The sequence below is a fragment of the Serinus canaria genome, chromosome 11, assembly GCF_022539315.1.
Source record: "Serinus canaria isolate serCan28SL12 chromosome 11, serCan2020, whole genome shotgun sequence".
Classification (NCBI taxonomy): Eukaryota; Metazoa; Chordata; class Aves; order Passeriformes; family Fringillidae; genus Serinus; species Serinus canaria.
The window spans coordinates 19,652,790-19,680,460 of record NC_066325.1 but is presented as its reverse complement, the minus strand read 5'-3'; the positions used below and the strand labels follow the sequence as shown (position 1 = coordinate 19,680,460).

General features: G+C 49.7%; 1 protein-coding gene across 1 annotated transcript; it reads right to left on the bottom strand.

Moving 5' to 3' along the window:
• Positions 1-263: 263 nt before the first annotated feature.
• SPG7 (SPG7 matrix AAA peptidase subunit, paraplegin) lies at positions 264-26,576 on the bottom strand. Its single transcript, XM_030227470.2, has 17 exons — positions 26,330-26,576; positions 25,650-25,743; positions 25,077-25,166; positions 21,320-21,570; positions 20,604-20,743; positions 18,700-18,802; positions 17,088-17,213; positions 16,635-16,797; positions 15,793-15,966; positions 11,651-11,775; positions 10,394-10,496; positions 9,327-9,437; positions 5,472-5,587; positions 4,026-4,182; positions 3,282-3,445; positions 2,554-2,631; positions 264-937 (listed from the first exon to the last, which is right to left on the bottom strand). Exons 1-17 carry the CDS (start codon positions 26,444-26,446, stop codon positions 728-730), a joined length of 2,322 nt encoding a protein of 773 aa, XP_030083330.2. The 5' UTR covers positions 26,447-26,576; the 3' UTR covers positions 264-727.
• Positions 26,577-27,671: the final 1,095 nt, after the last annotated feature.

The window sequence follows — 27,671 nt, the reverse complement described above, 5'->3', positions numbered from 1 at the left end:
TGCTGGATTTCCAAGAGCACCTCTTCAGCTCAGAACATCTTCCCACGTGTGCTCAGAGTCACCCTCTGCACAGTTTTCTATGTCCCACTGCTCAGCTCTTTTTGCCTCAACTTCTGCTTGGGAAAAACTTGCTGTAAAAGCTGGACATAAATTATTGACCAGGGAGAAGGAGGCCCTTGTCCTGTAGCACTCCACAGCTCTAATGAGCTTCATGTGTGCCAAAACACCCCCGGAGCCTGACACATTGTACACACACAGCAGCATGTTGTGGGCAGTTTATTCCAGCCAGGGCTGTTTGTGTGTTGTGTTCAAAGGTTACACAAGAGCTGCAGCAGCCCAGCTCAGCCCCACAGGGGTGTCCCCATGCTGAGGGCACAGCCCTGCCCTCCTCCTGCCATGGCACAGAGCACAGCCAGAACTGGCTTACATGGGAATTTCCACCCACTGGAATACGTTCCCTGCTCCTGTGTACAAGAAACTTCCACAGCAGATCAGACTTACCCAACTCCTAGTCACCACCACCCTCCTAGGAATAAGTTCTGAAATCCTGAGTTCTCCTTCCTGCAGGATAAAGCTCAAAGAGCTCATGCAGCCATCCCTTAAACTTGGGGTAGCAGCAGCAACACAGCAATTCCCTGCTCAGCACCTTTGATTCTGGAGCTGAGAAGGCAGAGGGTCTGTGTCCAAAAGAAGCCTCTGGAGCCCTCCCATTCCACATGGAGTGGGTTCACACTGGTCTCAGGCGTGGTTCCTCCTCCTCCTCGTGGCTCGGTGGCTGGGGAGGTGTTTCCTCCTCCCTGGTGTCCTGCTTGTCCCTCTCTGCCTGCAGCCAGCTCTGAGGAGCAATCATCTTCTTGGGCCCGTGGGGCGGGGGCCCGATCAGCGCCTCGATGTCATCGTAATTGATCACTTCCTTCTCCAGGAGGGCATTGGACAGCTGCAAAAGGGGAGGGAGGCAAAATAAGGGATGGAGCCCCTGGAGAGAGCAGAGACCTGCTTCTCTGAGCTGGTCTGAACTGTCAGCTCAACTCAGGCCCCAGCACCTGCAGCCCCCCAGGAGTAGACCCGGCTGTGCCACTACAGACGGAGTGACCCTGAAACTACTGGAGCCAGGACCAAATTCTCCAGGCTCCAGCACTGTTCCCAAGAGCACATTTGGCCAGGAATACACAATGGGACTGCAGGCAACAAAGCAAGCTCTTGGGAATGATTTGCAATGAGAGCTCCAGGAACAATGAGAGAAGTGTCCCTCCTGTCACTGTCACTGCACCTGTGGCCCTGCCCAAGAGCCAAAGCAGCAGCATGGAGACCTCTGGCAGACCCAGAGCCTTCCCTGCACACACAGAGCTAACAAAGAGCTGCCTGTTCCTGCAGGCAGGGGCTGGAGGTCAGCACAAGTTCCTCTCCAGAAGAGTGGAATTCTCTGGCCCCTTTGGCAGCAGCACCACCCCTCTGGAGCAGCAGGTGGCTGTCCAGAGTGGAACTGCTCGATCCTGCTGACGAGATGGGACACGCTGGCCTGGCAACCGAAACATTGACTCTGGAGATACTTTGGCTGCACTTTAAAGTTTTTCTGTGCTGAGCCTCTAGCAAACATCTGGCTGCTGTTACATGGCAGCAGCAGGACAGAGGAGCCTGCAGAGACAGTCCTGAGAATCCTTGCTCCAGAGCTGCCAGGGCACTGTCCTGGGGACAGCAGCGTGTCCCAGCTCTCTCCTTACCACGCACTGGAGGCCCGACACTGCGTAGCTGAAGGGGTTGTTGTTGTTGTACTTGTTTGTTTAAAAAGAGGATTTAAGGAAAAGAATTGCTTGATTTGCAAAACAGGCAACATTCAGTTGATCCTCGGTAATTCTGGAAGTCACAGACTGGAATTCTGAAGGGAAGTCAAGGAGATGCAGAGGGTGCTGCGACCCAAGCTTGGCTCAGCACTGGGCACAGAGCTCCTGGCACAGGTGGGGATGTGCCAGGGTGTTTGGCTAGATCAGGACTGTCAGGACACAAAGAGGAGGAGGCAAAGCTCTGTCTCTGCAACAAGCATTCCTTGGTGTATCAGTCATTAAGGAGACGAAAACTGTCTGGAGTCACCAGAAAGCAGGAACCAGCTCCCATCAGCCGAGGCACCATATTCCTGTACCAAAGCCAGACACTGTCCACCTGATTACTGGCCTGGCTTCCCAAAAACAGTCACTGTCGGCTCTCCAGAAAATTGCACTGCCAAGAGGCAAGCAGAGAAGTGCAGGTGAAGGACACAAATTCCAGCTTTGATCATTTCCACAGAGCACTCCTCCTCCTCTATCTACCCTGCAAACACCAGCTGGTGTGAGGAGGCAGACTACTCACTGCTGGGAAAGGCACACACATTCCTCCCGTGCCTGCTCTGAATCTGGGGGATACACAGTAAACAGTCACTCATTCCCAACACTCCCACTACAAGACTTTCTAGGAGAGAGACAACACTGCAACAGCTGAGCTACAGAGCACAGAAAGCAGCAAAACCACCAGTTAAAAACACCCAAACCAACCAACAAACCCCCACACAATTCAGCTCACTGTTTGCAGCTTGTCCCGGTTCTCCAGCAAGAGCTTTTCTGTGCGCCTGTAAGCCTGAGCCACCAGGGTTTTGGCTTCCTTGAAGAAACAAGAAGAGGGAGTTGGGGTGTAGGTGGCAACAAACACAATGTGTGGCTAAACAAGGAGAGCGCTGAGGGATGGAATCTGCAAACTGAGCCAGGCAGAATGTGGTTCCCATCAACAGAAACTATGGATAAACTGGTTGGAAAAACACACCAAGAAGTGCTGGTGATAAGGGGCAGTGAAGTCTTGCCCTAGCAGAGCTCGATGGGAAATGCAGATTAAGGCTGTCCAGGAGCCTAAAATGCAGCTCAGCACAAATCCCAAGGAAGCACAGCCATGGTGCTTCTGAAATAGAGCTTTTTTGTTTCCAGCTTTTTGACTTTTGAACTGAAGCAATGTGTTTTTTTCAGCAATGAAGCCAAATTTCCTGTCAAAACAGGCTGATCCGCAGTCAGTTTGACCATCTAACCACTGGTTAGATCTCGTTTAGGAAGTGCACACATCTACGCTGTGCAGCTGTGACTTTAAGACACAGGTTTCTTGCCATCTCAGCCCTGCACAGCCCTGACACATGGAACAGGTAAGTGCTCACTCACTGGCCAACAGCAAAATGCAAATTGTTCAGGTGTAAACCACTTGCCATTTTTCAGTGAAGTGCGGAAAGCAAAGACCAAAAAGAAACCCTTAGCCCAGGGTGGCCTTACGTGGTCCATCATTTGCAGCAGGCCCTGGCTGAAAGGGCGCCGGCCAATGCCAGGGGCACTCTCGGGGTCTGGGAAGGAGATCTGCCCGATGCTGGGCACCATCCCATACTGCTTCACCATGGCATAGGCAATCTTGGTCACCTTCTTCAGGTCATCCTGTGCTCCTGGGGAGGAAAGACGCACACACTGCTGGCCAGCTCTCAGCTCAGTGCAGGAAGAGCACATCCTGCACAAACACATGTCCTACCAGTGCTGAGTGCAGAGGACCCACTGCAGCCCATGGGGGAGAACACTCAACCCACTGAAGGACCCTCCTGCAGGTCCCAGGAGCGATACAGTGACCCTTCTGTGGCCAGCTCACCTGAGTCCAGACTTGCCACTGCCCACAGAGCAACCTGGTCTAGTGGAGGTGTCTCTACCCATGGCAAGGGGTGAAATGAGATTGGCTTTAAGGTCCCTTCCAACCCAAACTATTCTGTGATCCTATTTGGATTTAACTAGTTGGAAACAGCAAAGAAAGTTCAAAGAAAGTCTTCTCAAGAGCCTAATCAGTAAGTGCAACTGTAGCCTTAATCTTTGGGACAAGTCTGAGACAAGACAGTGACAACCAGACCTGAGACCTCCATGCTTGCAAGTGTCAAAACACACCACGTGACATTTCTTCTTGCCAGCACAGGAAACCTCCGTCCCTTGCTCAGATCCCCTTGGACCTCCACCTGCCTGTGCCAGGCTCTGGCTCCTCACCTGTGGTGACCTTGTTAAAGGTGATGGCCTCAGCCACTCTCCCCCCCAGGGCCATGCACATCCTCTCCAGCAGCTGCTCCTTGGTGAACAGGTATTGCTCTCGGGGCAGGATCTGTGCGAATCCCAGAGCCGCGTTTGTCCGAGGGGCTATGGACACCTGCAACACAGAACAGCTCCCTCAGCTCAGAGAACTGCAGAGCTCTCCCTACAGCAGCTCAGGGAGGGCAGCAAGAGGCCTCTGCATTTCCGTTGAAGTTTCTCCATAGCCATGGACAGGCTGGCCTACAGACACATGGCCAAGGACAGCAGCGTGTCCTCATTCCTGCACCGAGGGCTCTGCCTTCCCACACAAACACACTTCCTGCTCAGGAAATTATCCTGAACAGCAAGCCACAGAAATCCTGAAATTTAGGAGTTACTTTGGAGTGTATGGGCCACACGGAGTTCACTGATTCTGCTCCAGAATCCCTGAGACTACCTGCAGAAATACAGGAGCCTTCAGAAAAATAACAGCCATTTTCCCCAGCCACTAAATGAGAGTAATTAACACCAGCTCTGCTTACACAATGGGTCATTCAGAGTGAATGTGCTACTGGTAACTGGCCAAGCAGCTGTCACCCTTGTCATTTCACTCCCCACCTCCCCCCAGTGTCCCTGCTTTTGGAGGAGATGTGCACAGATGACATCCCAGGGTGCCAAAGAGGCCTTTCCCTGCAGAGAAGGGCTTCAGGCAGACAACCTCCCAGCCTGGAACACACATCTCTCCATCAGTATCAGAGCAACTCCTGCAGGGGCTTCACTGGCTGCAACGTGCTGGGAAAGGGATCACATTTGGATGTGTGTACACACGGAGCAGCCTGGAAGTGCATGACTGAGCAGCAGCACCAGGAGACTCAGTTGCTTGTAATTTTTAATTGCAAGGCTTCTCCTATAGCTGTTAATCAGCTTTGCACCAGCACGATCATCAATGGAGCCTAACAATGGATTTCTCTACGGCATAAATTAGGGACATGGTTTATATAATCACAGAATCATTAAGGCTGGAAATGCCCTCCATGACCATCAAGCCCAACCTTCAACCAAATCCCACCAGCCCACTGAACCACACTGTGAAGTGCCACGTCCACTTGTTTTTGAACATTTCCAGGAACAGTGACTCCACCACCTCCCTGGAGAATGTGTTCCAATGCTTAACCAACCTTTCAGTGAAGAAGTTATTCCTAATATCCAGCCTGAACCTCTCCTAGTTTAGTGGTGGGCTGGGTAGTGCTGAGTAGCTGGACTCAATGCCCTCTAAAGTCCTTCCCAAGGAACATGATTCTGTGACTCTGTATTTGCCATTTACTTTTCTGCAGTAGCACAGCCCCAGGCTCACAGGGCTGCACACAAGTACCACAAGGCAATCTTGGACAGGGAAGCCCCTGGGACTCCCCTCCCTGGAGGTACCTTCATGACGGCCTCAGTGTGCTCCAGCAGCCACCCAACCAGTGCATGCCCGGATTCGTGGAATGCCACCACCTTCCTCTCTTCTGGTGACAAGATCTTACTTCTTTTGGCAGTGCCTGTGGGAACATACAGCAGGGTTTGATAAGCTATCAACAGGTGCAACCAGTGGGGCATGACCTGGTCCAGCCCAGGGCACAGCCCGTGGCTGAACCGTTTGTGCTGACTCTAGAAAGGGGGAGGCAGCAAAACCCCTTTAGCTAAAATGTTTGGAAAAGGTGCTCCCTGGCCATGAGATGGAAAGCAATCCATGCCTGGGATTGCTTGAAAACCCTGGCAGAAACTTTTCCCACTTCTCCTTACAACAGACTTAATCATTAGACAAATAATTTTACATTTGATTTGATCACAGCTCAAGAACCTTGTTCCCACAGTTAGATCTGTAAAAAGGCAGCTTACTTTTTTTGTGTGTGTGGAAAAAATCTGAAAACAACACAAAAAAATCGCAAACAAGAGAAAACCCAAGATGAGACTAGCTAGAGTCTCACGCTCATTTTGCTGTTTTCAGTCCCATAGGCAGAACAAAAGAGAAGAAAGATGTTGAATCATATATACGAGGTCCCAGTTGAGAAACTTGTGCATTAAGAGTGTTCAAATCAGCTAAAGTCCAGGAGTAGATACAGAAATCCTTCTCCAGAGCCTGGAAATGTCTCTGATTACACATGGCATGCTCCATATGAGCTTATTCCCAGGCTCCTGAGAACCAGCAAATGAAGCCATAACTCACACTTAACCCTTTCTCCAGGAAGGTGATTTTCCAAAGTATCTATTTTCCAACTCGGCAGAGCAAGTTCAAAAGGGATTAAAAAAAAAAAAAAAAAAAAAAAAGGAAGTAAAATTTCAAGCACGTAGGAAGAATAAGTACAGAACATACAGTGTGCCAGGCACTAATTACAGATCAGAATGTTGGATGCAAAATGGCCTGCAAATCCTGGGACCTGAGTCCCCACACAGAGCCCAGGGCAGCAGAGGGGAGAGCAGCCAGTCAGAACCAATATTGCACCAAGCTTGCTTCATGTCTTGGAAAACAACATTCTATTAACATGAACTTTTAAACGAAGTCAAGGGTTTTATTAAACAAGGAAACAACAAAATTAGCATGGCAGATCTTGTAAAATTACTGCTCAGGGACCCTGGAAACTGCTGTGCCCCGCCAGGCACGATGGAACAGCAGATTAATTGTAACTGCCTTGATTTTCATCAGTCAGTGCCTTACCCTGCCCCCAGCAGTGTGTGAGCATGGCCCTGTATGGCTATTTCCACAGAAAGATGTATCTATTCTCTATAAATATATGTGTGTATATATATACACACACACATACATACACAGAAACACTTAAAAAATCCCTGCCAGCCCACTGAGGGAGAGACTGTGCTCTTCACAATAGCACACAGTGTGCCTACCAAGATTATTTCTTCTCCTACATAATGTCCAGGCATGGAAGTCCCCTGAAAACCTGTAGTTATCACATTCATGACACAAGCCACCCAGGAAACAACTCTGGCGCATCTCTAACCCCACCAAGAAAATAGGCTGGCCTAACACAAACCCCACCAAGAAAACAGGCTCCATCTTCTAAAGCCAAGCCCTAAAAGCCTCTGTGTGCTCAGCAGGTTTCTACCCTCACTCCCAGGAGACCTGACTGACTGCTTTCTGTTCCCAAACTAAAAACACAATGGGAACTACCACAGAGAGAAGTTCTTGCTCCTCCCTTACAGCAACACAAAGCTTTAAGGCTGACGGGGCCTCTGGACTTGCAGAGCTCCCTTTTGATTCCACCCCACTCTTATTAAAACCAGAAGCTCCTAATGGAAAGCACAGTAATATCTTCTTTCTTTCAAGAAAAGCTTTTATAGGAACTGAAATGCCCTCTGGATTGTGAAACCCAGAAGCATTCCTATGACATGGAAAGGGTACATTTAATACAGGGGCCTGGGGGGTTGTTTGGGGTCTTTTAGAATCTGTCTACAAAAAATAGCCAGTCCTCCTAATATGAGAGAATCTGATTAAGCAACACAAAGACTCCGTGGCTTCCTACACACACCCGAGCCTGAGTGAGGCCAGGCAGTTTGTCCTGGCCTCACTCACTCCCAAAGCTCATGTCCTGCCATGCCCCACCACATGGATCCCAGAGATCCCTTCTGCTGCCAGCCCCCCCAGCCTTCCCTGCTTTTTGCTGTATCTTCCCAGCCTGGGGAACTAAGGCAAGGCAAGAAAGAAAAGGCAAGTGAGTCTCCACAAGTCTGGTGCTTGTGCTCCTGCAGATGGGAAAGTAGAACACAGCTTTACAAGAGCATGTGGTGCCAGGACAAGGGGGAATGGCTTCAAACTGAAAAAGAGGAGGTTTGGTTGGAATATCAGAAAAAAAAAATCTTCCCTGTGAGGATGGTGAGGCCCTGGCAGGGCTGCCTAGAGCAGCCGTGGCTGCTCCATCCCTGGAAATGTCCAAGGCTAAGCTGGATGGGGTTTGAGGCAACCTGGGATAGGGGAAGGTGTCCCTGCCCTTGGCAGGGGGTGGAATATAGACTTTAAAGTCCCTAACCACCCAAACCAGCGCAGGACTCTGTGATCTTTGCTGCAGCTGATGAGAGTTTCTGTGTTACAACTACAGCTGCCTCCCTGTCCACTCTTGGGAGCTCCTGAGTACAGTTTGGGATTTGTGTTTTTAACCAAAGCACTCCAAAGGTTTTGTTTTTCTGCAACAGGTGAAGCTGTGAGGAATTTTCTCAAACATCTTATTTAAAATGAGGACTTCTCTGAGCATTTTCTGATAAAGCAAACACTCAGGACCTAATTCCAGGATCAGGAAGTAACTGACCCAGTACAAACATCCTGTTCCACACGTTCCACTAAAAAGGCAGAGTGCCAGTCTGTGTGCCCAGGCTCCTGCTGGGAATGGAGCCTGGAAGCAGTTCAGTGTCTGATTATGAGATCCACAGCTTGGCTCCAGGGCAGTTCAGCCCAAAACCCACCAGATCCAAATCCATCAGGTGAAGTCTAGAGTCCTGGGAACTCTTTTCCCCTCCCTACAATACACAGGGAAATCTCCAGAGGTTTCTCTCCTGGCAGTGGCACAAGCAGCAGGGAAAGGCCACAGGATGTTCTCAGAGGGAGAACAGTGCTCCACTGTCTTGCAGTTTATTCTGCCAATTCATCAAAGCCTGGGCTTGGAGGGCAGAAAGAAAAATCTCTAATTTCTTGCTGGTGAGGATGCAGAGACTATTTGCTATTGATATTTATGTAGCAGGTGTCCAGAGCAACAAGAAAAATTCAGTGATATTGTCACTTTTCTTGTTGGAAAAAACCAACAAACACCACAACAAAACCACAACCCCCCCAACCTTCTAAACTGAAAAACTGACATGGATGAGAATTTTCCTCTTTATTATTTTGTCAGTGGCCATTTTTCCTGAGCTGTGGACTCAGACTCCTCCAAATTCAGGAGGATGGAGCCATTTGGGGTCTTTTTCACAGAACTTTCTGTGACTGTCATTGGAGACCTTCAGGCCAGAGCACACTCTGGACCCATCTGTCTTTCTGGGATGCAACCCCCTCACCTGAGCAGAACAGACCCTGAGGCAACATCAAGAAATGCTGCTGCACTGGCACAGGGTGCCCAGAGCAGCTGTGGCTGCCCCTGGATCCCTGGCAGTGCCCAAGGCCATGCTGGATGGGGCTTGGAGCACCTGGGATAGTGGAAGGTGTCCCTGCCATGGCAGGGGTGGCACTGGATGTGCTGTAAGGTCCCTCCCAACCCAAACCAGCCCATAATTCCATGGAATGGCTGCACCTCTCACCTGCAATGACTCTCTCCACAGCGTACTCAAAGTTGGAGGTATCAATGGATTTGTGCCCCTCCCTGGCAGCGTGAAGAGCAGCTTCATTGCAGATGTTTGCTATGTCAGCTCCTGCAGACACGAGTTCACAAGAGTTACACTGGCTCTGAATGGGACAGAGAGTTCAGAGGAGGAATGGGCACAAACAAATCTGGAGAAGGACCTAAGGAAGCCAAACAGCCTGTGCTCTTTGTTCCCTGGGAACAGAGAGCAACCCCAGCCCATGGTGTTGATGTTGGATTTGAATAATACAACTGCTTTGGCAGGGAATACTGATACCACACAGAGCTCAGCAATCCAGGAGCAGGCCAAGGCTGGCTCCCAGGGACAGGGCTGGTGTGGGCAGTGGGCTGGCACAGGCTGCTGCTCTGCTCGACCTTGAAGAGCAGAGAAGGAACATCTGTTCCCAGTTTGTGTGGGTGGGTGATGGTGGCGGGGGGCTGCTGAGAGCAGTCATGGAGAGGCAGCATGCTGGGGCCTGAGAGAGGGGAAACCCAAAAGGATATTCCAGGAACTCCACATAAACAGGAACTCTGGAGCCCCTTGCTCAGCACTGTTTCAAGCTCCCTGGGACCCACCCTGGAAGCAGGCTCAATGCAGGAGCCAGGCAGAGCTGTCCAATTTCTACTCTGATCAGCAAAGTAATTCCTACTTGTTCCTTCCATCACTTTCCTGGTAACATAAATCAATTTAACAATCTCTTCTCTGAAGTGCAGCACCTCATCCTTAACAGCTTTGAGAGGAGCATGACTGGTTCCTTCCCTTAGGAGTTAGGCACCTGGGCATTGTAAAAGGGTTTTATCCCTACCTCCCCACCCTGCTAGTCCTACATATTTCAGAAGATTGAAAATCGTCATGAATAACTGCTCATCAGAGCTCACCAAGGAGCTGGTCAGGTTCCCATTATTTTTTTCCGTCTTTCAGAAATGCAGAAAAAAGCTCTTTTTGACCAAAATTCCCTGTTAGACCCCCAGCACCCAGGAGCTCCAGCCTGAGTGGAGCAGGAGCAGCCCAAGGAGACATCATACCACTGAATCCTGGGGTCAGCTCTGCCAGGTGCTGCGAGTAGAAACTGCCGTCCTGGATCAGCTTGAGGCCCTTCAGGTGGTGCTCAAAGATCTCCTTTCTCTCCTGCAAAGAACACCCAGCCAGGGGTCACAACAGGGCCCTGCTGTCATGGCAGGGAGCAGGGTGGTGGCACTGCCGGCAGAGGGGACACTGACAGTGCCAGCAGAGGGGACACTGACAGTGCCAGCAGAGGGCAGGGCTCTCCTTGCAGAGTTCCAGTGCTCCAGCAGCCCTGATAAACACCCAGCTCTCAAATTCCCAACAGATGCACGAGGCTCTCCCTGAGTCACAGCTTTCTCTCTCAGGGCCACTCTACCCTCCTCACTCTCACTCCGATCTGTCTTAACTTCTCCCTCGCCATGTAAGCCCTCGCAGGAAGGAACTCTGACTGCCTCGACCTGCTCCTGCACAAACCACAGAGCCCATCCAGCAGCTCCTCAGCCTGCACCCATTTCCCAGATGGAGGTGGGGGGGAGATGCTGCTGGCGAGCAGCCACCAGTGACTCATTCAGCTGGTCCAGGAGATCCTGACTCAAACAATGGGCTCAGTTGCCAGGGTTTTTCCCCTTCCTCCTTCAGGGCAGCTGCACAGTTCATGCTTCCGGGGCCAGATTCTATCAGGCATTTAAGGTATTTTCACTGAAAACTCTGCGGAGGACAGTGAAGCACAGATGGGAGAGGAAGAGCCTGTGCTGGCACAGCACACAGATCCTCACTGCAGCTGAGCCTATTCCCAGAACTCTGCTACAAATGTCAACACAGCAGACATGGAAGACTCTTGTAAATGGATTTAAAAAGCATTCAGAAGGAGAAAGTCACTTAACAGGCTGCCTAAAGGAAAATGAGGAGCCTTACAAGGATAGGGAGGGCAATAAACCTACAGAACAAATAGTGCTCAAGGCACATGACAATTTAAGTTCTCACACCAGCCAACTGCCAATTAGGTGCTTCCCAATTTCCTGAAGAGAAGACACAAACATAACTCTGCATCTACATGACAAAGGGAACCTCACAGAAGTACTCACTGCCAAGGCTCTACCAGAGCAGAGACCTCCAGACCTGTGAGCTGTCACTTCAGAGGAATGGGCCACTGCATTAGCACCACAAATCCTTGATTCAGAGCACAGAGGCTCCACATATCCATGCCAGCCCAGTGAGACCAGCAGGGGCTGGGACACCTCAGTCACAGGAAGGACAAGGCAGCTGGTGGAACATACCTGCAGTGTTGGGAGATCAATAAAGATGTGCCTGTCCAGCCTGCCAGGTCTCATCAGGGCGTTGTCCAGGACATCGGCGCGGTTGGTGGACGCCAGCACTATGACGTGATCCGTGGTCCCCATTCCTGCCAAAAACAGGACCAGGGAGGAGGTTTGCCCCACCTCACACTGCACTGCAGGCACACAGTGGGCTGGAGGCAGGGGATGCAGAACACAGCTTTACACAAAGCCAGAGGGTGTGCACAGCACCCTTTGGGGCTGCTGAGGCTGAGTGTCTCCTGCAGCTTGGAGCAAAGCCAGGAAGGAACCTTCCAGGTGATCCAGGCCAGTCCCTGGTTATCATGGATACTCTGAAATCCCCTTCTCATTTACTTAGTAAGTCTTGGCTTAAGACTTCTTTTTCTCCTTCCTACTGCCACACTTGGAAATTGCTCCAACTAGAACCCAGAACAGAATCTCTGTTTTGATGACTTCACAGATGCCTTCTCACCCCCATGGCAAGTCAATTCCTGAGTCTTTAACTCCAGATTGTACAAGCAGCATTTGTGGAAAAGCTGAAACAGCCTTTTCCACAAATTTCCATGGAAAGCCCTTTCAGTTTTTATTTATTTCAGCCTTCAGTCACAGACAGGCCACCAGGGGAGGGAGCTGCTCAGGTTAGTGCAGAGAGAGGACAGCTTTGCCACCCAACAAGGGCCATGTTACAGCATGAGTTGTTCTTTGCCTCCTCACCTCTTACAGGCACTGTGCAGGGCCCTGCACAGACCAGCCCTGCAGAACCCACACCAGACACAAAACACAACCCAAGAGCTTTGCACTGATTATCAGCACAGAATTTGGCCAAATTAAAGACCTGGAGCAGGTTCTGTCTTTAAGGTGAAGGGAGCACTGGGATTTACAGGTTGCCTGAGAGCATCCTCAATGGAGGCATCAAAGACAGACAGGATTTCCTAGGGGAGGGAAGGCAGGGCACTGGCAGCTGCAGGAGGGCAAAGAGGAGCAGACTTTGTGCTGCCTGGGTGGGGAGCCGGAGCTCCCACTGAATCACTGCCCCACACGGTTATTTACTGCAATCCCCCAGGTGCCTGCAGGCCTCTGGGCATGAGTCACCTGCTTCCAGCACATTCCCCAGCACTGGCACACAGCAGCCTTCCCAGGGAAAGGACACCACAGTCCCATGTGCTTCCCTCTGCCAAGTCCCACGCTGTGGAGAGGCGGCTCCGTGCACGTAAGCTGGGCCAGTTTCAGCTCTCAGCTCCAGCAGAAGAGCTGCCAAATGTGTCAGCGTGCGAGAGCTCAGCACAGATCAAGGTTCCAGGTGAGGCAGGGGACTGGCTGTGCCAGCCTATGCTGCAGCAGACCTGGTGCTCCCTCTCTGCAGGCTCCTGCCTAAATAAGCTGCCGGAGAGGATGAAGCCGAGCATCCTTCAGGCGTGTATCACACTGCACTCTGGAGTGGGATAAACAAGCAGGGACTGGCAGGCACTCCAGGAATGGCAGGATAAGATGGCACAGAGCATTATCTGCCTTGCAGCTGGGAAGACTCTCTTAAAATAGGTCTGACTATTAGAACAAATAAAAAAACCAGAAGCATTGAGAGCATCCTCCTCACATCAGCTTCTGCCCCACTTGCTTAATGAAACACCACCTGGCATGTCACAGGCAAAGATCAGCCAAAGGAACGGGCTACAAAAACAATACCTCATCACATCAACAAAAGAGAGACAGCTCTGAAAATGCAGCCTGGAAAAAAAGAGTTCGTGAAAAGGTCACAAATGAACCACTCCAGAAAGGAAAGGGCAAAAGGGCCAACTGGAGCTGCAAGTGCGCTGCTCCCCACCGAGCAACACATTGCTTGGTGGGCATCTCACCTGCAGGGTTACACTGTGTCACCTGCCCAAGGCCTTTGGACATGTCCTGGGGAACAGTGGCACTGAAATGGAGCCCCTTCCTGAAGGAAGCCTCAGGGCTGCACATGGCACAGCTCAGGACTTGTCTGAGGGCTCCAGGTGAAGAGCTGCTACCAAAAGCCATGCTGCATTGCCATTCACAAACCCCCAGCTCAGCCCAGGACTGCCAAAGCTCCTCTGAAAGCATCCAGAACAGAGGAGAGATTTGGGTCACATTCCTCTTCCGCTTGTCTGCGGTTTGAGAGGGAAGATTCACTATTCAAAGCAGGCACCTGCTCCGGCAGAGCTGGGGTTTGTGCGTCACTCCCTGCACTCACAAACAGCTTTTGTGGAGAGGCTCCCTCGGCCCCTCCCCTTCTCCCACCACGGCCGGTGCTTCCCCAACTCACAGCAAGCTGTCAGAGGGAAGGAAACCGAGGCTGCTCAGGGAACAGCCTCTGATTTCTCCAAAATGCTCACACCAATGCGACTGAGCCACAGCCTGCAGTCACCTCGTGCAGCTCATGGTGCACTCAGTCCAATGCAGAGTTCTGATCCTTCTTTCCTCGCTCTCCCTTCCCTCCAAGAAATCTCATTCAATAACAGAAATCCAACAATCAGTGATGACTCACTGATCTGGTTTTGTGCATTTTTCTCCCTCCAATTAACACCCATCTCGGGTCTATGGTATTGTCTTGCCTTCAGCCCTCAATTTAAGCTCAACCAGAGCTCTCAACCTTCATCTCAAGGCTTCCTTACAAACACTCACCACTCCTGGGGCAGAACTGTTCCCCTCCTAAGCAGGTCATTCTCCATCAACCTGGGAACTGTTTTGCTGTGCTGCACGTGGCACATCAGTGCTGTTTTAGGTGACACACTCTGTTAGGTAACACTCCAGTGACACGTGCCAGGATCCCTGCTGATCCCATGTTCCCAGCACCAGGCTGACATCCTTGCCAGCTGTCTCCTGTTTGACACTCTCAACTCCTTGGACTGGTTTTTTTTTCTTAGTGTGTGTTTGATAAAACACCGAGCAAAATTAAGGACTCTGTACATGATCTGTGCGAGACACGAATAAAGAATGAGATAATATAGATTTAAAAATAAACCAGGCAGCACACTGCAAACAAGGGACCATAAAGTACACACTGAGGATAATATTTACCTTCTAAACTTACTTTCCAGTTGAGCTGAATCCTTATTTCTGCATTGAGACTCACCAGGAAAACACTCTGGAAACCACACCTAATTTTTACAGACTGATGGAAATCAGACATTCTCATTTTTAGGATAGAGATGTGGAATGTATTGACTATATATTCCTGAACAGACATGCAGGCCTTCCATTTAATTCAGAGGCCAGCTCACCCTAAAACTGTTAGGGGAGAAAAGGACCCACCCAAGCCAGGACTGCTGGGCTGTGTTAGCACTGGCCTTTCCTCCCAGGATCATCTACTTCACTGGAAACACTCAGTACAGAGCCAGCAGTTGGAACCTGGGTCTGGGGAAGTTTTTGGTGCATGATGGCTTCTAGTTTTTCATATGAAGAGTGTGATGAGATAACATGACAGTCAAGATATGAATCACAGTTACAGTGAAGGGAAAACTGAAACAAACTCTTCCTCATGGGCAGGTAGTTGGTTATTCCTCACCCTGCAATAGTAAGATTTAGTAACAGAAATATTGCAAGTTGGGTCAGTGCTGCAGGCTTGGACAGAAACAGGACTAAGGACTGCCAAAGGAGCATTCTTTGTGTGAAGGTGTCTGAGCAAAGGGCCAATTCCAGGTGCACAACAGCCAGAAACCAAACCCAAGTGTGGTCTCAAACCAGGACTTGTTTGCAAAGCTTATCTCCCTCATCTCAGAGATCCTGTGGTCAACGCAGACAACACAAACATAAGGCAGTGGACAGGAGAATTGATCTATTACTTCACTTCTATTACTTCACTTCTGTCCCTTTAGGACAGCTGAACTCTAAACTCTGACAGGCTTTGAACCACTACCTGTCTCAGACTGGATACAACAAGTATCCAACAACATGTAATGGCCAGCTGGACTGAAATTCCAGGGGGTTAAAGTTTACTAAGATTAAGGGACAAGTCATCACTAGTCCCTAAGATTAAGGGACTAGTGATGGGGTACATGGGCTCCAGCAAGACAACCCTGCAGAGGCCAGGCAAGTTCAAGCAGGACAAAGATGAACAGGTCAACAGCTGGACCTCTGAGGCGATAAGGGCAGGAAGAAACACTGACCATCCATTTCCACCAGCAGCTGGTTTAAGGTCTGCTCCTCCTCAGCGTTGGCAAAGCCAGACACGTTGGTGGAGCGCTTCTTGCCCACAGCGTCGATCTCGTCGATGTAGACGATGCAGGGAGCGCGAGCCTGCGCTTCCCGGAACAGGCTCCGCACACGGGCGGCTCCCAGGCCTGCAGGGAGGCAAACACTGTGACCTGCTAGCTGAAGCTGTTAGCAAAGCTGGAGAGCAGCACTACTGGCCCTCAAGGAGACACCTGTCACCAGACAAACCCTCCCAGAACTCCTGTTTAGTCCTTAGGCTCAGTGTGTCCTGGGGCTGGGTTTAACTGGGCTCCTAAACCTGCAGGGACTCCTACAAGAGGAGCTTTGCTCCCAGCTCCTGACATGGCCTCTTGCTCCTCCCACAGCTCAGAGCAGAAATAGTCAACATTTTCCTGCATACTGACCCTCACCGGGTCTCAAGAGATCTGTGAGGAAGGAAGAAAAGGAGAAGGATGGAAATCCCAAGGCACAGAGAGGCCCTACTTTCCCCATCAGCATTTCCATACAAGGAAGGAAGCCTCAGTCAAGGCCTTTAATAATAGGTACAGGGAAGCCAGAGAGGATGCTTGCAGGTGAAGGACCACAGCTGCACTCTGTCAGAAAGCAGCAACCAGAAATGCACTTCAGATACTACATAACTAAGGAACTGCATCACTGAAAACCTTTTATATCTTCAGTCTAAGTACCCAACTCACCCTCCCCGTGCCAAGCCCTGTCCTTTGCAGGAAGCCCAGCCAGCTCCCTCCAACTCCACAACAGACAAAGAGAGCTCCCCCCGTTCCTTGGAGCACCTCACCTCCAATCACCTCCACGAACTCAGAGCCTGCCATGGCCAGAAATGGCACCTGGGCCTCTGTAGCCACGGCCTTGGCCAGCAAAGTCTTCCCACAGCCTGGTGGGCCCAGCAACAAGGCACCCTTGGGCACTTTGGCCCCGAGCTGGAGGTAGCGATCAGGATTCTGCAAGGACAACACAGCTCAGTCAGAGCCACAGCTCACACCAAGCATCTGCACCACAGTGGGGCTTCCCAGAGCTTCCCCAGAATGTTTTCAGCCTGGGCAACTCTGAGCTGCCAACAGGAGCAGCCCCATCTGCCCCATTCCCAGTGTGCAACTGGAGATACAGAGCTTGTTTCAACAGAGGCTGCCCAGAAACATGAGGGATGAAGAGCAGAGCATCCCCACCCCAGGTCATCCCTCTATCCCAGAAGGAGGGCAGCAAACATTTGTTTTGTTCTACTTTTACATACCTTTAAATAATCCACAAATTCCTTGACTTCCATTTTTGCCTCATGCATTCCTGCTACATCCTTGAAGCCAATCCCTTTTCCAGATTTCCCATCCACAATGGTGAAACGAGCCATCTTCAGCTGGTTCTGGGGAAGGCAGAACAAGGACCAAACAACTTTGAACAAGGCAACAGTCTGGAAAGGCTGTTTGCTACGTTTTGGGAGCCAGCCCAGCCCAGGGCGACAGCCCAGATGTCCCTACCAAACACCACTAAAGTCCCCACCAAAGCACTGGTGTTTAACAGATTTTTGCTCTGGAGAAAGTTCCCAGATGGATGGTTGACTCAAACTTTATTCATCCACATGTTGGGAAGAGACAGAATAAACTTGCAGTAATAGTCCCAAAACAATCCAGTTCAAACTCCATGTAGACCAGGCAGGAATGATTATTAAAAACATGCAGATGTCCAAAACCTGATTTGGGATCTCCTCCCTGATTTCTAAATGCTCTGATCCTTAATACACATCAGACAGTCACAGTTCCAAGGAATATATGTTGATGGCAAATAACTGTCAATGGTAAATAATTGCCAATACTTGTGAAAGCACAGACACTTTGCACAGTCTTTGATGTTGCTGCTGGTTTCTGCTGGAAACACCCCAGGCCAAAACTACAGGTTCTTAAACTGAACAGCCACCACGTTTCCATCTCCTGATGCATGTGAAGCCACAACGAGAGTCAAAACAAGAATTCAGTTAAACATCCCACTCATAACTGCTCAGTGTGTTCTACTCAAAGCAGCTACTGAGGAGGTTTTTTATTTTGAGAAGAAAGTTTATGGCTTCTGAGCCCTCAAAAACATCCAAAGGAAGAGTTAAACTCAGGGCCTGGCTGTCCCCACTTAAGCAAGGACACAATCTAGTCCTCAAGGCCTCATTACTCAACACTTCTTTAAAATATTCCTTTTCTCTGAGCAGCTGCATCCTTTTGTTCAAAGAGAATCTCAAAGCCAAAAGAGAACTGCGGAGGAGACTGAGTGGGAAATCCAACAAGGGACTGAATTCACTGTGTTTTCATCCCCAATCCCTGCGGTCAGGGACAGAGCACCCCGGGCTGATTCCGACAGCTTCATCAGCTGATCCAGGCCAGGGTGGGAGAGGGGAGGAGGAGGAGGTTTGCCTGGTGTTGCAAGCGAGGCATGCGGCAGGAGCAAAACAGGCCAACACATAATGAACTCCAGAATCTGAACATATTTTATAAATTGAGAACTCATTTTGCACAAAGCAGCAATTCCTACTTCTGGCTGTATGGGAGGCATGTTGGCAGGGCCCAGTGAAAAACACCATCTGCAGCTGCAGCTCATTAGCAAGCTTTGAAAACAGCAAACTGGACTGAAATTCCCTGAGCTCAGCCCTTCCTGCCATTGGGAAGGGACCTCGGCTAAGGCCAGTTAAGGTACCAGCCAGGGAGATGATCAGCACAGGATATGAGGTGTGGCAAGGCTGGAGAGTCTTTGGCACCAGTTCATCCTCATCCTGCACTGACTTTGCTGGGAAAAGGGGAGGAGATAACCCAGCAGAATCCAAGACTCCCCACAGGCTGCAAAACATGCTCAAAACCCAGGCTACTCACAAAGGCGTTGAAGCCTCCGGCCCTGCTCGCCACCCTGAAGAGGCGGAAGATGCTCCACAGCATGGACACGGCCACCAGTGTCACTATCAGGGAAAGGACATCACTGAAAGGACAAAGACAAGAATGAACTGAAGCATTCAGCTTCACCTGGTCAATATTACCAGACATGACTTCTTTCAAAGGACATTTAGGGTATAGTGTACACGAGCAGACATGATTAAGAACATGGAACTTGTGCAGGTTTTTATACAGATATACAAAGCCCCTAACCCCAACCATTACATAACCTAAGAAGTTAAGCAGAGGACACTGGCAAACACTGCCTACAGCTGTGGAAGAAATTCGAGCTCACCATCCACTTCAGAGGCATTTCTGCTTCTAAAACAAGCAGGACTTCCAGGCACTCAGATCACACGCAGAGCAGAATCCACTGGGGCTGGCAGTGCCTCCAAAGGGAGCTCACTGCAGAGGACAGTGTCTGGTAACAATAGGGATTCCAACCATCCTAATCCTGGCAGAAATCACAGTGTGGGTCTCCCATTAAAAGACTGCTTGATCCTACTTAGTCAAATTTCTCAGGAGTCCTTTGTGCCAGAAAAAAAAGTGCTCCAGCACCAACACTGTCAGTTTTCTGAATCCTCTGGAACACCGATTGCATTAGAAGGGAGATGGGGAGCTGACATGACACCCCAGGTCTAACACAGCTACAGAACAAACCTGCTGAGGACAAATACCCGGTGAGCTCTAAACAAAGGATGTCCCCAAGAGCAGGAAAAATGATCCTATGCCAGATGACAGGCTGAGATTGGTGAGCCCCTGTTCTGCTGCACATGCCTGAGGAACCATCCAGCCTCGCCACACTTTTGTGCTTATCTTCACACCAGGAATGTGTGTTCCACCTCTCACAGGGGGATGATTTACTGAAGCAAGAGACCAGTAGGAGCTCTATACCTAGCTGCATTTGTTTCTGCTCAGTGAGAGATGCAATGGCAACACTGAAACCTGAAAGTCACCTTCAGTTTGTCTGCTCTGCAAACAGGATTAATTCTGAAACACCCCAAGCGCCCACAGCGTAGAGCGAGCTGAGCCCTGCAAAGGCTCTGCACCTCACAGGCTCCAACTCCAGATTGAGACCAAATCCTCCAGACATGTCTTCTGAGAGACTTAACAGCCCATCACAGCTCTTAAAAAATGGTTTAAAATCTCTTTTGAGAAGCAGGGGAAACAGCTTGCATTGGGGGCTGATTGTCTGTTCAGTCCTCTCTTCCTGTTACACGTAAGTCTGAAAAAATTGGCAAGTTCTGAATTTGAACTGAAGGTCTCATACTGCATGATTAGTTAAAAAAGCTTATCTTCATATATTCAACTACATATTAAAAAGATCCAAATGTTGATGAGAGGATAAAATCCAGCCCAGGTATCCATTCAGACACAAACTTCACATTTTTGCAAGGTGTCTGGGAGGAGGAATTACACACACTGGCCATCTCCAGTGGGAAAATCAAAGCATTATAATGAGGAGGGAAAGCTTAGTGCATCCCCAGCCTTCTCCACAGCCCAGGCTGTAACATCATTTGTTGCCAAGATTTCTATCACACTCTGCCCTTGCATAGTTGATTATGAGAACAAAAAGTGTTCAGCTGAGCAAGAACTCAGTGACCCTGACCTGAAACATTTTGGCCTGTTGCATGTTGCAATTACAGAATTCTTAAGACCCTCACTTTTCAAACATTAATGTACATCTAATGCACCTTATCTTTCAGAAACATTCATTCAATGCTCCAAATCCAAGCTCACTTTTCTGTTCTGTATTTAGATAACATTTAGCTGAAAGTCACTTTTTTCCAAGCAAAGGATGCTGTCACCAACACAAGAGCAACGGTAAGAACAAATTTATATCATACTTTCCATAGAAGCCAGGGTGTTTGTAGGAAATGGGGATTCTGTCTTTCTCATCAATATTCAGCTCATCCTCCACAGCTCTGAGCTTCTCTTCGAATTTGTCGATGTTTGCCACGCGCATGGTGTACAGCAGGGTCACGTTCTGGGGACAGGCAAGCCACAGCAGCATGGAAATGTTATTTATTACATATCAATATCTGCAAGGAGCAGAGGGGCACAGCATGGACAGGTCAGGTAAAAATTAGCCTCATGCTACACCCTTTGATCCTGCATCAATGAATTCGGGAGCACATGGCTGACACCAGGGCTCTGAGGGAATTTAGGAACCCTCTGGTCTTAGGAAAAAAGACTGATGGAGATTGACAGAACACTCATGACTGAAACCTAAACAGCAGAAAACATTTGAAACAAAATCCAGTCATAAGAGTTTACAATCTCCTGGATACCCTCTCCCATATCAGACTGAGCTGGTAGAAGAAAACTGAGTTTCTCCAGCATTTTAGAAATACACACGATTTTTTTCCCCCAGGCCATTATTAATTATTTTTACAATTTAAACTGGAAGTCTTAGTTTCCAGTTGCTTGAAGCCCCCAAACTTTGAATACAAGAAAGAAAAGAACTAAAGCAAGTCTACCAGCTGGAGTTTCACTGACCACTAATTCAGACACCTTCAGCAGTATTATCTAAGCTCATTCACAGCTGCAGGGAGTCACTCACAACTTGTCCATGTGGAGTTCCACCTGGGTGCAGATAAATCTCCACGATATCACTCTCAGGCACCACCTCGATCCTCTGCACCTCCCCCTTGGCTAACATCTCATTCACAAAGTAGTTCCAGGAGATGTTGGTCCCCTCCCTGTTCTCGCTGATCATGAAGCGAAGCATCAGCACCACGAAGGTGAGGATCAGCAGCGCCCGCAAACGTTCCAGGTGCATCTGGTTTTCCCTCCTCCTGCGTTTTTCCTCCTCTTTAGGAAAAAAGATACCAGAGGAAAAAGGATTAGTGTGTAATTGTGGAGTTTCCTGACCCAAGGGGATAATTAAATGGGAAATATTAACACAATGGCACTTTTGAGGGGAATTTTGTGCTGCATGCTTGGTTTCCCCTGAAGAACTGGGCTCCCATGGTCCTAGTGCACCAAACCCACTAAAATCCCACCAAATATCACTCTAGGCTAAAATGAGACACTCTCTTGCCTGGCCCCATTGGGACAGAGGTCAAATAAAGCCACAGGACCCCTGTTGCTAAAAATCAAACTGCAGAATGACTACAAATCACTTTATATGCAACATGGCTCCACAGTGGAAAATATTAGGAGTAATCCCAGTGTCCCTGGTAAATCCCACAGCACAATATTGTTTCCAGGTGAGCCCTGATCTCCTGGCACTTGCACTACACCTCCAGCAATGCTTCCACTACCTCAGTAAATACCTGCATTTGCAGAGAATGGGAGATAGCACAGAACACAAATACACTGCAAATCCATCTGCCTTAACCAAATTCCCTGGATTTTCTCCCATACAACTCACCTCATGTTTCAGAGGGTTTGATAACTTGCCCACATTAAGGATCTGTATCCAAGAGGGATTCCTATGCTGGATGTGCTTTCCCACACTTTTATTGTACTACAGCCACACTGAAGCAATGACACATGGAAAAGGGATGTTTTACTTCAATTATTTGCCATCAAATATTTTTTCCAGTCTCACAACACTTTTTTTTTTTGCACTGTGCAGGCAAATTTACAATTCTGTGGGCTGTAAATGGCTGTCGCAGCACAGTTCAATGTCAGCTGCTGGCCAGTGTCTGGTTTGTTCAAATGACAACAAATATCTCCTCCTCTTTCCAGTCACATGTGAGTGTTCCCAATATATAATTTAGCACTTGCTCTTGATGTACAATTTAACAGCAACAGCACCATGGCACACATAAATACCCTTTCACACCCAGAAATAAATTCATTCTGTGCCACTGAGCTCTAATGCACCAGTGCTGCAGCCCAGATCTGATTTATTTGCAAATTCATAACAAATGTCCTGACACCAGCATTTATCACCGGTCACCAATTAGGCCCTACACACGCTGCAACAAAACCCAGGGACAAACATATGACCCAGGCAGCTGCTAAAAAAAGTCCTCTGTCCTTCACAGGCACAGCCTCATTTTTCACTGCTTCCCAGCCCTGCTCCACACTGAACAGGAAAGGCTTGTTCCTAAATAGAAACAATGCAGCTTGGCAGAGAAGTCATCATTTCAGAGGTCTGTGACAAGCTCAGGCTCCGTGTCCAGCCCATCCGCTTTGTTCTCTCCTGCCATCCCCTCACCAAGCGTTATCTGCTGCATCCAGCTTTGTTAGGACTAAGGAATTCATCCCAAGGCTTCAGGATGACATTCACTACAGTCTTACTAGGGAAAATTAAAATATATGATAGAAGACTTAAGTCTGCACAACATCCTGGAAAGCTGAGCTGGTTCTAAATAAAAAGATTTTACAGAGAAAAGAAACTACTTAAGAAAGTGAATCCTGACAGGAAAAGTCCATCTCTGGTTGTTGAAGATCCTTAAAGGTGTCAGAGTCAACTCTTGCTAGAGCACTTTCCTCTATTCCATTTCAGACCAAGTGGAGGCCCATAACCTGCTCTGAACACACACAGTCAGGGGTGTGATCACAAAAACATCACCCAGGCAAAAGCTGCCCATTAGACATCCTGACACAACTTCTCCCATTTCTAGAAATTGGGTCTTTCTAGGACCTTTAACCTGCAGCTGAATAATTTCAGGAGAGAACCCCATTTCTAGAAAGTTGCAAGGCACCAGCAAGCTTTCCTCTAGTCTGCGTTTAATAGAGTACAAAACCCATCTATTTCTCAGCTGCGGTGAAGCGTGACTGTCTGTACAGCACAACATCCACACTGCACCACAAGCCACCCCTCAGCACTCAGGAAACGAGTCCCAGGGACTGATGTGACACTTGCAAGCAGCAGCTGTGGGAATACTTCCAGCTTCTGAGTCTCCACCAAGCAATGATTTGCCATTAACCCCAAATGTGAACTCTCTGATTAAAATCTTTGCAAGGGCTGCGGTGACAGTTTGAAGAGTTCTCTGTAATAATTACAGCAGAGACAAGTGTTCCCCTGGAGACACGGGGCAGCACTCCCCTCCCAAAGCCAGGCTGCCCATTAATCACAGGAGGAGAGGCCATGGAGCACACAGAGTGTTGCTGCTTACTGATTTGAACAGCTACAGCACTTCCAGGTGCCTGCTCAGTGATCCCCTGGCCTCGCACACCAATTCCACACTCTAGTCTTTCCCACGACTCTGAGACCTGCACTCACCCCCCACTGAACACTTCATCCCAGCTATCAAGGAAAAACCACTGCTCTAAGGACACTGCAGCGACACCAGCCAGGCTGCCAGCAGCAGCTGACCTCTGACTTCAAAAGCAAAAAAACCAAGAGGATTCAATTATTAAGCACAACAAAGCAAAAGCCAAGTGCTCACATCATTTGATGATACCTAGGTAAAGATTTAGAAAATAAATTATAAAATTATATTACAGTCTGTAATGACATTAAATACCTCCCAACTTGCAGTACAAAGTTCTGGAGGCATAACAGGGGGCTGGATGATTTTATGGGTCCTTTCAACCCAAGCCACTCTGTGATTGACAGGTTAAAACTCATTTTCAAAAAATTCTTTACATGCCTGGGGCTTAGGAGAGAAAGACACGGACAAAACCCAGTATCTAGAAAGACTGATTTAAAAAAGAAAAACCAAGAAAAAATAGTAACATAGCTGAGAGCTCTTTAGGGAATTTATATCAAAGTTCTGTGATTCACTAGAAGCAGAGGTATCTCCATATTGAAGGGTAAGTGAAATATAAGCAAATAAAACCAAATCCAGCTTAAATGACTGGGTTTAGTTAATATAAATGTATTAAGTCAAAATGCTGTACAAAAAGAGCTCCCAAAAAGACCCCAGGTAATATCACTGTCCCCCTTCATAAAGGGGTAATGCCACAGCAAACAGCAACAGGGAGATTTGCACAGGAGGCAAAGTGGCCCACAAAGAGTCACTTTCATGATCTTTCATCCCCTGATTAGATATTAGAGGGAATTCCTTCCTGTGAGGGTGGAGAGGCTCTGGCACAGCTGCCCAGAGCAGCTGTGGCTGCCCCTGGATCCCTGGAAGTGCCCAAGGCCAGGCTGAACAGGGCTTGGGGCAGCCTGGACAGTGGAAGGTGTCCCTGCCATGGCAGGGTGGGACTGGATGGGCATTAATGTCCTTCCAACCCAAATCATCTATCATTTCTATCATCTGTCTTGTATCTTCCAGTCCATCACCTAAACCAAAATGCTCCTTCCAACTTGCTCTTATCTCCAGGCTTGTACAGGGGGAAGGTGCAGGGAAGCACGAAGGAGGATCTTCCTCCCTGTGTTTCAGTAAACCCCAGAATTTTTGGCACACACATACCATCCTCCTCCTGTGGAGATTTCTTCTTGAATCCTCCATTCTTCTGGCTGCTCCCCTGAGAGCTGGATGTAGCAAACCAGGAGGTGCTACCTGCAGGCAAGCAGAGGTCAGAGATTGTTTTGATGGCACAAGGGAAATAATTTGGAGGAACTTCTTTAGTACTGAACCACAGACACAATTCCCAAGGAACAGCCATCACTAACAACTGCTGTGGGCAGTTCGGAACAGCCTCACACTTGGGATTGGGAATGCTCATTCAAGGAAATACAGGTAATAGAATTAAATCAGGTTTCTCAGGAATGCTGAAGGATACTCCAATAAAAGCCAAAAAAAGCTACAAACACGAAGTCTAATGACTCCAGTACTTCTTTAGTGCCCTGAGCTCCTCATGGGAAGGTGCCACTGTTCACTCCTGGCACCAAACACAACCCTGGATCCCTGCAAACACCCCCAGCTCCCACATCCAGGAACAGAACACCTTTGCTGCACCTTCAGGAATGCAGGGGGAAGGCGAGGAAAGGTCAATTCTCTTATGAAATCAGACCTTTTCCCTTCCTGCTCCTCGGGACTCACCCAGGAGATTCCAAAGTCTGACTGGGTCCCGCATTATGAGTTGTTTTGTCAGGAGACCTTGACGTGGTAGGGAAAGTGTTGGTGCCAGGAGACTCTGAGGAAGGAGAGAAAGAAAAACAAGACAACAATTGGAAAAGTAATGTGGCTGCCGAAGCTTTGTGTGCCTCCCTGAGACTCGGATTCCTGAGCAGGGAAACGCTGTGGGTGAGTGTCAGGACAGCAGCTGGATGGGATTCCTGGTTGGGCACTTCCCACCTGACTTGGGAAATGTTTATGACCCAGAGCAAAGAAAGCACAAGTAGAAATAGACAACCCATGCTCAAAACACTTAATAGTTCATCTTTTTTCCCCATGTGTCTGGTTTTTTGTTCTAAAGGCATGTTAGAAAGCAGTTCTTAGAATGTAAAGCCCCTGGATCCCTTGAAGTGTCTTGACAGGCCTTGGAACAACCTGGGATAGTGGAAGGTGTCCCTGCCCATGGCAGGGGGTAAGAATAAAATCCCTTCCCACACAAATCATTCCATTATTTCCACGGTGTTTCCCAAGTCAGTGCCCAACAGCGCTGACACGACAGACCTTTGGGACGGCACAACCACAGGTCCCTCCCGAACAGCCCGAACGCCGCTCTCCCCCGTTCTTCTCCCCCAGTGCTCGGTGAGGCCTCGCCACCGCCCCGTTACCTGCAGGCCGCGAACCCCGCCGAAGGCACAGCCGCGGGGCCGGGCCCAGGCGGCGGCGGGCGGCCGCCAGAAGGCGCGGCGGCCGCGGAGAAGCCCCATCCGCAGCAGCAGCGCCATGTCCGCCGCTCCCGCTCCTCGGAGGCCTCAGAGGCCGCGCCGGCGGGACGAGCCCGGGCCGGGCCGCGGCGGCTCCGCCGTTACCAGAACCGCGGCCTCAGCAGGGCCGGAAGCGCCCGGTGAGGGCCGGGCGGCCATCTTGGAAGCGGGGGCGCGCCGCGCTGCCAGGCCTCAAGATGGCGGCGGCGGCGCGCGGGGGCTGCCGGGAAGGCTCGCGCCGTTCCCGCGGTAACGGGGTGGGGGGGGGGGAGGTGCGACCTGAGGGGGCGCGAACGGTCTGAGGGCTCGGCCCCTCCCGCCGCTCCTCCGGCGGGCTCTGCGCTGCCGGCGAGCCCCAGGCCAGGGCCGGCCCGGTCACGTCTCATAGAACAGACGGTTCCCCACCAGCCCCGGCTTTCTCCGGGCTCTCTAGCGGGGCCAGGGCCCGGCCCGGCCTTGGCCTGGGCCCAAGTTATTTAGGCAGGAGAACAAACGGCTGGGAGGGGCGAGAGGGTCTCAGCAAGGTTAGCAGAGAGGCTGCAGCCACCGCTGGGGGGGCCTGATGCTGGAGTGGTGTGAGCACACAACCAGCCTGGCTCTGGGATTTTATCCCTCCTAATCCCATGTAATTGTAATGCCTGGGAAAAGAAGGAACAAGCTCTGCAGTGTTAGCCTCAGCAGCGAGGAAAGAGACCAGCTCCCTCCCTGTGCAGCTGTTGCTGAGGAAGTTTCCCCTTCTGACAGCCCGAGGTAGGAGTGAGCTCTGGCAGAAAACAGCCTGGGTGTCTGTGATGGGAGTGAGGGACTGAACTCTATTCTGAGGGAAAGGGAGTGAACAAATACATAGAAATTTATATTTGCTCTGAGGGTGGTGAGGCCCTGGCACAGGTTGCCCAGAGAAGCTGTGGCTGTCCCATCCCTGACATGTTAATGTCCCCTCACGCCTGGAAATCTCTTTGTGTCACTGATTGGATCAAAAAGTTCAATTTACAGACACACAGATTGGTGCCAATTAGTACATGAGGGCTGTTCAGAGGGGATGTGACAGCTGGAAGATCCAGGCCTGGATGTGACCAAGCTGTGCTGAACTGGGAGTACTGGTTATTTACAGACACATCACAGAGCTGGAGTTGACACAATTTCTACCCCTTTTTTCACCCTGTGCTTCAAAGGCAGATGACAGAGCACCAGGAAGGCTGGACAGAATAGCTATGGCTGCCCCTGGATCCCTGGCAGTGCCCAAGGC